The sequence below is a fragment of the Mesoplodon mirus genome (genome assembly GCF_964341445.2).
Source record: "Mesoplodon mirus genome assembly, chromosome: 14".
Lineage (NCBI taxonomy): Eukaryota > Metazoa > Chordata > Mammalia > Artiodactyla > Ziphiidae > Mesoplodon > Mesoplodon mirus.
In genome coordinates, this window is record NC_138990.1 from 61,963,324 (window position 1) to 61,977,054 (window position 13,731).

At 49.3% G+C, this 13,731-nt stretch overlaps 1 protein-coding gene across 4 annotated transcripts in view; it reads left to right on the plus strand.

Annotated features, from left to right (window-relative positions):
- Nucleotides 1–5,499: 5,499 nt before the first annotated feature.
- Nucleotides 5,500–13,731, plus strand: part of PRKCE (protein kinase C epsilon) — a 608,554-nt gene continuing 600,322 nt past the window's right edge. Inside the window, exons 1-2 of one of the 4 annotated variants that reach the window (XM_082641774.1) lie at nt 5,500–5,692; nt 6,760–7,304. In XM_082641774.1, coding sequence (XP_082497900.1) covers nt 6,957–7,304 — 348 coding nt within the window. In that variant the 5' untranslated portion in view covers nt 5,500–5,692; nt 6,760–6,956. Of the gene's footprint in view, nt 5,693–5,916; nt 7,305–13,731 lie in introns of those variants that run through there. The other 3 variants (XM_082641773.1, XM_082641775.1, XM_082641776.1) reach the window with 3 other exon arrangements.

Consider the following 13,731-nt stretch of genomic DNA (forward strand, 5'->3'; position numbering starts at 1 on the left):
GCCCTGGAGCCCCAGCTCCTTGATCCTGAGAAGTAAATTAGAAGTAGAAATGGATGAATCAAACGTCCAGAACTTGTTAGAGATCTATAACCTGATCTGAACAGTCAGATCAGTCACTCTGCTAATTGATAAAATATCCACAGGGAGCCTCGGGAAACAGCGGCTATACTTGGTGCAGGTATCAGAAAACCATCTGCCGAAAATACATCTGATTGGTGTTAGGAGAGAAGAGGTAAAAATAGAGACGTTGAGGAACAATAAAGTCCTTTGGTTTTCAGGAAGACCTCTATCAATATCATAGTCCCCCGAGAATTACTGTAAGTCTATAATATTGTATTTCACCCAGGCCAGTTAAACTTGAAACCAATACATTAAAACAAACCTGAACCTTAGATTTACAGCAATTTTGTTTCTGAGGTATTAAAATGGAATTGGGGTTATTATCATTACATGGCATTGCATTGGTTCCAGCATGACAATGTAGAAAAAAAGTGAACTTAAACTAGTAAGTGCAAGCATTGGTTTTGACCTCTAAATAGTGTTTTGGTTATTATGATTGTATTTTTTAATTTTCTTGTGTGGCAAGTCATTTAACCTCTCTAGAACTGAGTTTCCTCATTTACTAGAGGAATGTAATAAGGATTAAGGATATAGGCCAGGTAACGTCTCAAATCCTGCAGAGTGAAACAAACAGGTTTTAGTTCTATTGAGTCCAAATGCCTCCTTGGTGCTGATTTGGTTCTGAAGTCGCTTTTGAAGGACCTGCAGGTCCTGTGAAGTTAGACATATTGAGGGAAGGGGAGGAGGAGCTTAGGTGGTTGCTAGTCTGACACTTGGTAGGATTCTCCAGTCACCGGAAGTCTTCTGTATGCCGTGGCCCAGGGCCATTGGGCGTCCAACAGTCCCACTCCGATTGTGATAGCTGCGCTCCCTAAATGACTATAGCTCTTTCTGACTGTGCCATTTATCTGCCATTTACTATGTGCTACCTTGAATTATCTCTAGGCACCAGTTATCTGAAGACAGGGTCTAGGGCAGTCTTCAGTGCTATTCACCAAATAGTTCAGGCTCCTCCCCTCTGCAGGTAGGAGAGCTTCCCAGCCCCCTCATGTCTGGGGAAGGGAGGCCACGTGACTCGTTCTAGCCAACAACTAGTGAGCAGAAATGGAGGTTAGCACTTCCGGTGGGCTATTGAATTGCCTGCGTAAGACCCTCTAAGGTTCTTTTGCTCTCTGCCTGTGACCAGCTATGTTCCAGAAAGTGAGAATGACGTGAATGAGTGAGAATGATGCTGATAATGCAGGCAGACCTGCAGCCAACCCTGCCATGGACTTTCAGCAGTGTAACAAGATATCTCTGTTATTTTTAGACCTTGAGATTTGGGGACTGTTTATTAGAGCAGCATGAACTGGCCCATCCCAACTAATAAAGGGTCACTGTGTGTCATCATCTTCATTTCCTCGGTGCTCTAGATGACATGGCACTCAATACCGACTGCTAAATATATGAATGACTGCCTGAATTGATCTTTCTATCTCCCCCACTGGAGTAGGAATCATCCACGTATCTGTTTGTTCTCCCTAGAGCACCTGCCCCAGTATTCTGAACATAGCAGGTACCCAGTAAAGACGGATGGGTTAATTCATGGATTTAAAAGTCCCAAGATGCAGCCCAACATCACAGCCAAAGAAGATGTGGTGTGTGATACTATTTTCCATATGGCACCTGAGCGAGTGGGGCTCAGGGTCAAAGGAACTGAGGAGGGAGGGGCACCAGGCCCTCTCCTGTCCACATCCACCTTTAAGCTCTATGGGGTTACCTCTGGTCCCTCCATCTCTCTGCAGGGTGTGAGTGAAGCTCGGTCTCTGGGTCATTGCAACAGAGTTTAGAGCAGAGACAGGGCCCAAATAAGCAGACATGGCAGGCCAGACATGGGCCAGAAACAGGAGGGTGGGCCTAGGGTGGGGTTAGAATTGGGGTTGGAACTAAGGTGGGGACTGAGCCAGGGCAGGGCCAACAAAACTCTGCAAGGTCTTCTACTGTTGTGCTCCTGCATATTCCATCATAGGGCCCAGGTGGTTGGACTCTGTTTCATGGAGCATGTGTGGAATGTATGAGAGACCCTGACCAGGCAGACCTTTGCAGAAGCCATTAACATCCTGTAAATGGCAACAACCAGCAGAGCAACAAGGCCATGAATCTGAAGGCACTAGTCTAAGGTTCTGGCGCCCCTCCCTGCTTCTTTTTACCCAGCTCAACAACATCCACAGACCGTTTCATTTTTGATCAGATGGAGTGTAAAGCATCCTCAGACTTGGAGCTCGTTTCTCTGATATCCTGTGTTTGGGATGAGCCTTCTGGAGAAAAATTACAGAAGAGAAAAGTATCCATCCCTGAAAAATGGTTTTTTAAAAGTGTTAACTCCAGTTATGCTGTTTCTCCGCTTTAGAGGAATCACTGTCTCTCAAGGAGGAAGTTCAGACTTCCTTTGCAGGCTCTACAAGGCCTTAATTATTCAGTCCAACCTACCTCACCTCCTCTTACCTCACAGGCCAGGTACACCTGGTCCCTTACTCATCCCAAACAGCCATGCTCTTACCTACCTGTGCTTTATACACTCTGTTCCCATTGCCTCCAATGCCCTTTCCTCTCTTCTTTGCCTCTGAAGGAATTCCTGTTGAAAAGCCTAGGCCTGCAGGGTGATGCCTTCCCAGACAGCCCCAGGCAAAGGGCTGATCCTTCTTCCGTGCTCCCCGAGAGGCTGGTGCAGCCCTCCATCGGCTACTATCATACTGCCCTGGGGACTCTTGTTCCATCGGCCTTTTTCCATGAGCCTTAATTGTAAAAGGAGAAGGTCACCATCCTGATCATTTTTGTCAAATTCTTCTATCACTTTTCTTCCCTCCCTCTTCCCTCTCCCAAAGATCACAAAACAACTAGGCCATAGTTGGAATCCAAAGGGTGTTTTACTCAATGTCTATACCCATGGCTGTCCTGTCTTTCAAGACTATATAGGGGCCAAGAGAAGGATGAAGTAGGCAATCATTTTTGATTGGAATTTTACATTGTAAAACTTCTGCCCTGCAAGGGCTTGTTTTTCTTTTCACATGAAATCTGGAACAGAGGGTCATTTTAGACCCACTGCCCCTACTCCTCAGGTAAATTTAAGGGTTTCCCCCTAAAGAGGCTCACATCTGGCATCTCCATGGTGCCCCTGGAGGATACATATTTTCATTCAGCCAAGTTTGAGAGGAGGATGGTGAGAGGTTTATTTAGAAATAAGGATGTAATAAGGGCAGGAAATTAGCAATGTTTCTATGTAGACAACCAGTATTCTCCCTTTTTATTTAAGTATTCTTCCAACACAAAACAAAGTTTGTTTGGCCAAGTTTTTTAGTTACCCCACCTGCCTCCACCCCCAGACAGAAAGACTTGTAATTGAAAGGAAAGGTCACCCTGGGATTGGCTGCATTTGAGGATTGCAGGCTGATTTATTCACATGGTGTAACAAACATTCTGCTAAGAGGCAGATGCTGCCTTCCTGTAACCTTACCCAGGTCCAAGGAAATGGTATTAGAAACTTGTAGCTTACTGGTTTTAACAATGCCTGGTCACTGGGATGGCAACAGACCCTATTTAATATCATTGGGGTTCTTGCCTGGGGAGGTGGGGGGAATATAACATCATGCCAAAAGTTCAAGTTTAGTGTGTCTTTAATTCTAAACGTATTTCCTGTTGAACACACAGAAGAGGAGGGATTTTGACCAATGTCCTTCAATCCTTGTACTTCTCTGTTTGCAGGTAAGATAGGACTCACCCAGAGAAAGAGTAGAGAGAAGGTATGAAACACTCAAGAATCCCTAACTTCACGAAATCTGTGCCTCTCTCCACCGCCCCAAAGGGCTGGGGCTGGTGTGGGGCAAGTGAAGCCCTCATCTCGGGCACAAAATTTCAGGGGTGCCAATAAACTCAGTAATACAAAGACTATTTTAATGCAATATTTTAAATTATTCAAAATTTGGATATTATATTCACCCTGGAATTCCACATTCATTTTGATTTTTTAAAAAGAATATTGCATTAAAATATTATTTGTCTTGATGGCCGAGTTTGTTGGTAGCCCTTCAATTTTGCCTCTTTGTCAGGCATCATAGTCATCTCTCTCTAGCTCTTGCTCTGCTTCCAAATGCATTTTGAGAAGATCAAGCCCTATTTGCCATTCTCGCCCATCACATGCCCCATGAAGGGGGAAACATGTTTAATAAGAACAGATGATGGCAGTAAGAAACGAGGAGGGAAAAGTTCTGATGATCAAAGAAAGAAAGTTAAACCGCAATGAGATATCCCACCTGTGCTTTGTCAAACGGGCAGATTTTAAAATATGCCTCCAGTTGGTGGGAGTGGCTCTGGAAGGCATAACTTTTATAGCTTGACATTTTACATGTGAGCGGTCTCAACTGTCCTTAAGACTGCATGGTCGCTCGCTCTCTACCCCGCTGCTCCATCCAACAGGGCGGGCTTCGAGAAATTACTTCTAAGTTCAGGAGAGCGCAGTGGCTGCAGGCCTTCGGAGAGGATCTGCCTGGGGCTTTTCGGATCATTTTTGCGACCTGTGTGCTGCACTTGGTATCCTGTTGTTCCAGGGGCCTGCCTTCTTCTTCACCTTTAAAGCCTTTTTAAGCCTTTAAGCCACAGACAATGATAACCTTTTTTCCACTGAGAAAAAGTGATCGAGAGGTGGGTTTCAAATTTTGGCCGACACTATCCAGACTCGAGAGATAAACACTCAGCTTACCACGATTCCTACAAACTCCCTGACTTGACTTGGCACACGGGATAGGGCCGAGGTTTTCTTTTTCCGTTTGCACAACCCCCCGGCTCGCAGGTTGCGGAGATGACCTCTTCCCAGCGCTGTCCTTCTGCTGTTCCAGCCAGGGCCGCGACCGGGACCTCCGCGCTCTCCGCCCCGGCCTCCCAGGTTCGTGTCCCCAGGCGCGAGGCCGTCCCTCGCCGGGCCGCCTTCCCCGTCCTCGGCTCTCCGCGGAGGAAATTCTTCCCCAGCAGCCCAGGGCTCGCCTCACGTGATCAGCCGCCGCCGCGGCTTCCAGCGAGAGTTTAAAGGTTACGGAGGAAATTAGCACGGACACAGCTCCTCGCCCCTCGGAGGACGCACCCCGTTTTCGCGCAGCTGGGACGGCCGCTGTCAGCGCGCTGATCAGAGCCCAGAAGGGCACAGGCAAGGTCCAGAGTAAATATGAAGTCACTTCGTAAAATACAAACAAACACACAAACCGAGCCAGGGTGCTACTAAGCTTTCACTTGTCAACAAGTTCTCGCAGCCCGAGAAGTCTGGGACAGACCCCCAAAGGGAGAATGCCCCCAAAGAAAGGGAAGAGAGAATAAATGTTTTAAAACTAACACGGAGCCTTGCACGCCCCTCCCTTTCCCCCTTCCCCCACCACCGCGGAGCAGAGCGTCTCCGGACAGAATGACAGACAGACCGACCAATACTCCGCAGGCTGCCCTTGCCAGCCACGGTCCGAGGAGGGGTGGGGCCGGGGGAGGGTCCCGCGTCCTCTCCGGTTGCGCGACCCCTGCCACTTCTCTACTCTCGGCTCTAAAAGACAGTGTTGGCTGCAGAGCCTGGAGAGATGCGCGGCCCGCTCGTCTCCCGGCGGAGACCACAGACCAGGTATCGACAGCCGGCGGGCTCGCACCCCGGCCCCCAAGGCCGCCACTCCCCGGGGTCCCGTGCGGGGTCCCGGTCTGGCTCCTCCGCCCGCCGCCGCGACCCCGGCAGGCTCGCCCGCTCTCGACCGTCCTCTCCTCGGCTCACTTTTCCCGTATTGCTCCCCCAACCGGCAAAACTTTCTATTTCCCCAAACACAGGAGCGCGCCCGCGCGCGTGCACACACACACATACACACACACACACACACACACACACACACACTGACGTCTTTTGCGCATTTCCTGCATTAGAGGGAGGGAGACTCGCTCGCACACCGACGGAGGGAGAAGAGACCGAGGGGGAGAGCGGGCGGGCGGGCGGCGAGCGAGCGGCAGCCGAGAGCTGGGACGCGGGGAGCGCGGCAGGCGGGCGCCGGCGCCCGGGAGGTGGGGCCGCGCGGAGTCGCAGTCCCGTCCCCGCCGCCGCGCTGCGCACCGCCCGGTGCCGGCCTGCGCCCCGAGCCTTAGCGGCGGCCACCCCGACTCCCGAGCCCGCGCGGATGTGAGATTCCCGACTCCTGGCGCTTCCCGATCGCCGACTGCGGCGCGGCGCGGCTTCGCCCAGGAGGAGGCGGCCGGGCTGGCCGTGTGGCTTGTGGATTTTTTAAAATTTGGCTCCGATAGGACCATTTCCTCTCGACATGCATCCCTCCGGATAGACTGCACATCCCTTGGTCCATCCCCCTCCCCGCGCGGTCAGAGGCAGGCGCTGGGTGTGCGAAGAGGATCCGGGTTGAAATCTGCGCCCCCGGTTCTCGTCCCCGCCCCGTCTCACCGCCCCCTCCCCCTCCCGGAGTCGAAATTTCCCGGGGATTATGTTTCGGAAAGGTAGGTAAGCGCCGGGCGCGGCGCCCGCTTCCCCGCAGCCCGGACCCAGTGAGGCGGCGAGGCGACGACACAGCCCCCGCGGCTTGCAGCGGAGCCAGCACCTCATCTCCTCTTCTGGAGGTGCTGCTGTTGGAGGGGGGGAGAGACTTGCTCCAAACACGGACGTCCCCCAGCTCTCCCCCCCTCCCTGTTTTCCGTTAGGAACCCGGCGAGGAAATACATGCACTGGCTGAGAATCGCCCGCGCCAGGGCGCAACGCTACAAGGTGTAGGGAGAGTGTGCGGTGGGGCGAGAGGGGACCCAGGAGTCCCCGTGCTCGGAGCGCCGCGGGCGTCGGTTCTTCGTTCCTGCCCTCGGGGCGGACGGAGTGACCCCGGCCCCCACTTCCCGCCCCGACCATGGTAGTGTTCAATGGCCTTCTTAAGATCAAAATCTGCGAGGCCGTGAGCTTGAAGCCCACAGCCTGGTCGCTGCGCCATGCGGTGGGACCCCGGCCGCAGACTTTCCTTCTCGACCCCTACATCGCCCTCAACGTGGACGATTCGCGCATCGGCCAAACGGCCACCAAGCAGAAGACCAACAGCCCGGCCTGGCACGACGAGTTCGTCACCGATGTGTGTAACGGGCGCAAGATAGAGCTGGCCGTCTTCCACGATGCCCCCATCGGCTACGACGACTTCGTGGCCAACTGCACCATCCAGTTTGAGGAGCTGCTGCAGAACGGGAGCCGCCACTTCGAGGACTGGGTGAGTTGGGCGCCTCCTGGTCCAGGAGCCCGGCTCTGGGGTTCCGGGGGAAGACTCTTGGCCTTGGCTTTGGTCGTGGGTCGCGGGGTCTTAGTGCCATCTGAGGTGTGTGTGTGTATGTCTCAATTACTTTGGGGAAGCACAGTCCACTTCGTAGTTGGGAAGAAGCAGGCATTGGGGCAAGGAAGAAGAGACTTGGAAAGAGGGTAGGGCCCTCTACCCGCTCCAGACAGCGGGTGCTACAGGGAGCTCGCAAGCGGGGAGCCCCGAGCCGCGGGTGCTGAAGGTTGGCGGAGAACCCGGCGCCTTCCGCAGGCGCGCGGTGGGCTGGCTGTGTGTGATTGTGTGTGTGTGGGTTCCTCCGTCCTTGGAGAGGCACGTGGAGCCCTAGACTGAAGGCTTCTTGCACGTCCTGGCTTTGTCCTGCGTAGCACTGAGGAGCTGTTTTATCTTTCCCTCCGGGAGGAAGCTAGCTCGTTTCTATTCTGTTGCCTGGCAGTTAGCTCATTTGCTGACATACGGGGAGAAAAATGTCTTCTCCTCTAGTCCCCTCCAGGGTCCCAGAAACATCGGCCGAGCTGGTTTTGCCCAATGCATTGCCTATCCATCCGGAACGAGGGTTGTATTCTACAAATGGTTCTGCTAGTGAGTAATTGGAAGTCAGTGCTTTGAATCCGACTTCAAGTTATATCGTTTCCCTGTTTTGATTTTCAAGACACTGTGCAATGAGATACTAAGTCTGAGACTGAGTTAATTGATTACATTGTCAAAATATTAGAGACTTGGAAACAGGCCTTGTGCACATACTATAAGCCAAATGCATTAAACCTTGGCATTCGGAGAAGCAGGGAGAAGCAACCTTGCTTTAGCTCTTTTTTAGAGGGAAGGTGTTCAGTTAGGAAATGGATTTCTTTATTTTCAGATTTGTTACATGTTTCCACCAGGAGCAGGTATGGCTCTGGGTATATATGTTTTCAGGGTTCTTTGGTCTACCCAAAAAGAGAGATACCTGATCCTCATGGAGAGGTGTTTAATTATTGAAAATGAATAACTTCATGATTGTCCTATGGTCAAAGGTTGCACATGAATCACCTTGGCATATTGCCTTACATACATATACATATACATATACATATACGTACACCCATATATATACATATATAAATGTATATATATTTTAAGGATATGGAATTTTAGGGGAAAATAGGAAAAAGCCTCTTCCCTTTATGCTCACAGCTGTGATGTAGTCTGCCCGAAACCATGGTTACGGGGCTTACAGGGAAGCTCCAACAAACTGCACCAAGTACAGCCCTAGAAGATTGTGGCTTACACTTTGGGAAGCAGGCAAACCTTTATGGAATCCCAAAGAACACAGTGCTAGTCCATTCCATTCCAGTTCACCAGTAGCTCTTGCCACTGCCTCCCTCCCACCACTGGCGTTCCCACTCATTCCCCATTTCCTCTCCACACTGGCCTCCAGTCCTTTCACTCATGAAAGCGGTGCATGTCTGAGGGGGAGCTGAAGATATAACTAATTTCAAAGCCAGATCTTAGCACCAAACACCTGTGGTTTTCAAGTTGTTGTTGTTTTAGAACGTGAAGGGGAAGAAAAAGCTATGACTATTGTAGTGAGGAGATGGGGCCTTTGCCTTGTATTCAGATGAAAGGGTTGGACAGTGAGGCAGAGAGCAGGTAGGGTGAACAGCAGGTCTGCTTTTATCCACACGCAGATGCTGGTTGGAGGGAAAGGTGTCTGAGTGTCTCTGATGATGCTTTGCTGGGGCCCACCCAAATCTTGGGCACATTGGGGCACCATCCCCACTTTGGAGCACGTCCAGTGAAATGTGCATTGGGCACTAGTCTTGTTTGGCTATCATTCTCTAAGGTACTCAAATTCACGTTGAACTTGGCCCTAGACCAGATCATCTGGTGCACAGGCAAGTTTCACAGACAAGAACGTTGAGTCCCGGAGCAGCTAAGTGGGTACCTGAGGTCATGTGACAAGCAAAGGGGGCAGAGTTGGAAGGAGGGACCACACCTCCTATTGCTCATGGCTGGCCCAGTAGAGAACTGACCCCTCTGGCCTCCCAGTCTAATTTTCCTTGCAGAGTCATGTGCTGTGCCCCTGATGTTTTTATTGTACATGATAATTTAAACTGCTTTCAAAATCAGTGTATCTTTTGCCTTATAGCAAGTGTGAATTAGGTATGACAGGTATTGAATAGATTCAAAAACTTGAGATACAGAAAGGCCAAAGTCACAGGATGAATCCGGTAGTGGAGCTTGTTCTGTTTGCCCATTTGTGGTTGTTTCCACGAGGATTCTTTGGCCACTCTGGCTCTTCCAGACTGAGGGTGAGGATGCAGCAGCAGAGGCGACTGGCCCTTGGAAACAGACAAGCTGCAACTTGGATGGCTGAGGTCACCTTTCCCATCCCCGTCGGCCAGGGGACACCCACAGAATCACACCTTTGGGTAGAATTTCCTAGGCTCTGGCTTCTATGCTCTTCACCTGACAGTGATGAAGAGATGTGGCTGAGGAATCTGGCCTGGAGTAAGGAGATGCAGAGGGCATGCAACAGCCGCTTCTCTCATTGCCGTGGGACATTTCATTCAGCTACATGATGAATTCCCACGTAGTCACTGAGTTCCTGTTTTGTGCTCGGATCCAACCAGGGACGTTTAGCTCTCTGGGTAATCCAGGAATAAAAGATACCATGGTTACTCTCAGGAGGCTTGGTTTCACTAGGGAAATGACACTGAATAGATCCATATAGACACTCAAGTAGCAATTATGTTATAAATGAGTGGTACCTTAAGTATGTTACAGGAGTTCCAAAAGGGAGTGTGCTGGGATGGCTGGAAGTATCTGGAGGTTCCTGGAAGGAGGCATGAATTGGGTGTGAAATGATGGGTAACATTTAAAGAGATATTTATAAGAGGAGACAGTGTTCCATGGGCACGGACACTCTGGAATAAAGGCAGAGAATGCATGTGGTCAGAGACACATGGCTGAAACTGAGGGTGCCTGTCAGAAAGGACAAAGGCAAATTTGAGGTTTCCCAAATTTAAGACTTTTATCTGAGTGCTGCCTGTACTATTACATATTTACGTAATATTTTTAAACATTGATGCTTTTATTTCCCACTGAAGCCCAGTATTCGTGAAATCACAGGTTTGGATATTGTAGTTACAATTTTTCTTCATTTATATTAACATAAACATTGGGCCTCTAAAAGAAAAAGAAAAGTTTATCTCAGATGCCTCTTAAAATCATTAGTGCTACGGGGGCCACCCTCTGGAAACACTGGAGTGGGAGAAAGTTTAGAAAATTGAGGTGGATTCTAGAATGCTTAAAACCAGGCTGAGATCACTATTCTCCAGACCATGAGAGATGTATCAGTTATGATGACAAAAGGGATTGCTTTAAAGAAAGCTTATGACCGAGAGAGGGGAAGATTTCATTTGTACTTGAAGCAGAATCCCATTAAATACTATTGCCATAGCTTGTTTCCCAAGAACTAGGTAATGTTGCTACTCAGACTTTGGTGTGCAGAAGAGTCACTGGTTGAGGGGCTTAAAAATATAGGTTCTCCTGCCCCACCTTCAGAGCTTTTCATTCTGTAATTTAGGACGAGTGCTGGGAATACTCATTTTTAACAAGATGTCCTGGAGATTCTGACCAGACCATACCTTAAGAAACACTGAATTAGAATAGAAATTGTGGGCAGGAGAAGCCTCCAGATAATTAATGTACCAAGACTTTGTACATAGAAATGTCCTGAGATTTTTGAATGGACTTTTATCATTCCTAAAGCAAGATTTAGAAGCAGGATTAGGTAGACTAGACGTATTGGGATTCCCATGAGAACCAGAGGCTGAATGGATGCTGGCTGGAGCCGTGCTTGCAGTTTAGGACAGATGATGGGGGAGCAGGGGGATGGCAGAGAGGGTGGGTGGAGCGTGCCGCTACAGCTGGCTGGTGGTGTCACACTCTGGAGTTTGCCCTTTGTCACCTCAGTAGTCTATATCCTTAGCCTCAGTTCTCTCCTGTTCTCCCCTTCCTGCCTCTGAAGATAGCTTTGGTCGGTGTCACTCCCATGCTTCATCCTGTGGAAGAGGCACTCGTAACAGTGCTATAACGACAGAAAGTCATTGTCTGAGAGGTGGTGTGGCGGAGCACCTAAGGGCAGAGCGCTGGAGCCTGGCTGCTTGGGCTTCAATCTCACCTCTACCACCAAATACTTTCGAGACCTTTAGGGAGTGATTTAACCTGTGTTTCTGTTTCTTCCTCTGTAAAAAGTGGGGATAGTGCAAGTCCCTACCTGTAATGAAACGGGCTTGTCGTGGGGATAGAAGGAACACATAAAGTGCATAAGCCAATGCCTGGCCCTCAGTCAGGGCTCTGTGAATGTTTAACAACTATAGCTATCATTGTTATGTCCCCCTAAACCTACCATGGGGCTGGCCCTGGAGAAGGTTCTTTCCTGAGTTGATTATTATACAGGACCTAAAGAAGCCAGTTTTTCTTAGCCTCCAAAATGTTTTTCATTCGGGGAGTCTCATTTGGCAAGGAATGGGACTCTAGTGTTTCTGTTTCATTTTTCCAAAGTAGCGCATTGACAGGGCTTCTCAAAATTATCCCACCCTGCTGACCCTGGGGGATAGGCTGATGCCCCTTTTGGAGAGGTTAGGCTTGGGGGGCTGGCGTTCCCCCTGGGCCCCAAAGCCCTTGGGGAGAGTCTTACAATGCAAAAGCCAAACAGAGGGGCCTAGTGGTTCAGATGATGGTGCCCTGGGCAGAGCCTGAGGACACGTGTTCCAGTGAAACTACCCTAGCTGAGTCTGTTCTGCTGGTGGCCTGAGCACGTGTTGATATATGCTGCCTAAAGGCCCATCTCCTCTGTCTTCAGGACTCTTGTAAGGCAATCTTTTGGAGGATTTCTGAAAACTTCTATTATCATTTAAATAGAGTGAGGTGGGATGGTCTGGAAAGGGGCTCCGAAGCCCTGGGAGGGGTCCACACCCACTTTGTGGGCACCTGTGCCTTGAATTCATCCCCCAGCACCTGAGGTTCCAGATCTCTCCCTGCTCTACTTCCTACCGACTCATATAATACTTACCATCTAATTAAATATTGCTCCCCACGGCACATAATTACTTATTTAACAACTACCCTAAGAGTTGATTCTTGACCCGGTGCTATCATAGGGAGCTGCTTGACTTCGGGTGCCCGAAGTTAAAGGGCCTCGAGCCTCATGGGCTGTCAGGCCTTGTCTGTCTGTCCTGTTCCTCTTTCTCTGTCTTTGACCAGCAGCAGATCTAGTGAATATTTAAGACCATCAGCTCCCTAACTCCTCAGTGGGCCCCTCACCCTGAATCTGTGGGCTCTAACTGCAGGATGCCTGGACCCGTCACTAGTTGTGTGTCTTTGGGTACGTGACTTAGGCTCTTTAAGTCTGTTTCTTTGTTTGTAAAATGGGAATATAATAGTTCTTACCTCTTAGGGTTGCTGTGAGAAATAAGAGAATCTATGTAAAGTTCTTAGCAAGGGGCCAGGCTACAGTACATTCTAACAATTTTTTATTAATATTTGAAGGGTTATGTGCATGCATTCATAGTTTTAGAATCTTAAATCAGAACATATTGTCCGGTGAAAGATACTTTTCTCTTTGATTTGTGAATGTATTTATATGAGAAGTCTCACATTTTCTAAAAATAAAGTTGATTTAGTTACACTTAACAATTGCCTTTTTGGAAATATTAGAATTACTTGAAATGAGATTGTTTCGGAAAGTCTAGAACTGTGACCACTGGAGTCAAAGGTTAATTATTTATTGAAGCATATGAGTAATTGGAAATAAGAATATTTGGGAGCTGCATTTTTGGTTTTGCTGTACCAATTTCGTCTAGTTTCATGGGTTTAAATACATTCTCAGTGCTGTTGACTCTAAATTCCTAATTCCAGCCCATACCTGCTCTTGAGACTCAGAACTCATATATGCGACTGCCTTCTTGTCATGGCCATATGATGGTATAAAGGGCATCTCAAACTCAATTATGTCCCAACCTGATGTCCCCCCTCCCCAGTTTAAGCCTCTCGTAGTTTTCCCCATCTCAAGAAATGGCCACTCCATCCTTCCAATTGCCCAGGCCATTCTTGACGCCTCTCATTCTCATGCACCCCGCCCCGTATGCAGTCCCCCAGCAACATCTCTTGTCTCTGCCTTCAAAATATGTCCCAAATCTGATCAGCTTTCCATACCTCTGCTGACGCCACTCTGGCCCAAGTCCAAGTCATCTCATGCCTGGATTATTTCAACAGCCTCCTAAGTGGTACCCTCTGCCCCAACTTCATCAGATCATGTCACTCTGCTCACAAACCTCTCAGGGTAAAAACCCTTATCACCATATGTAAGGCCACCATG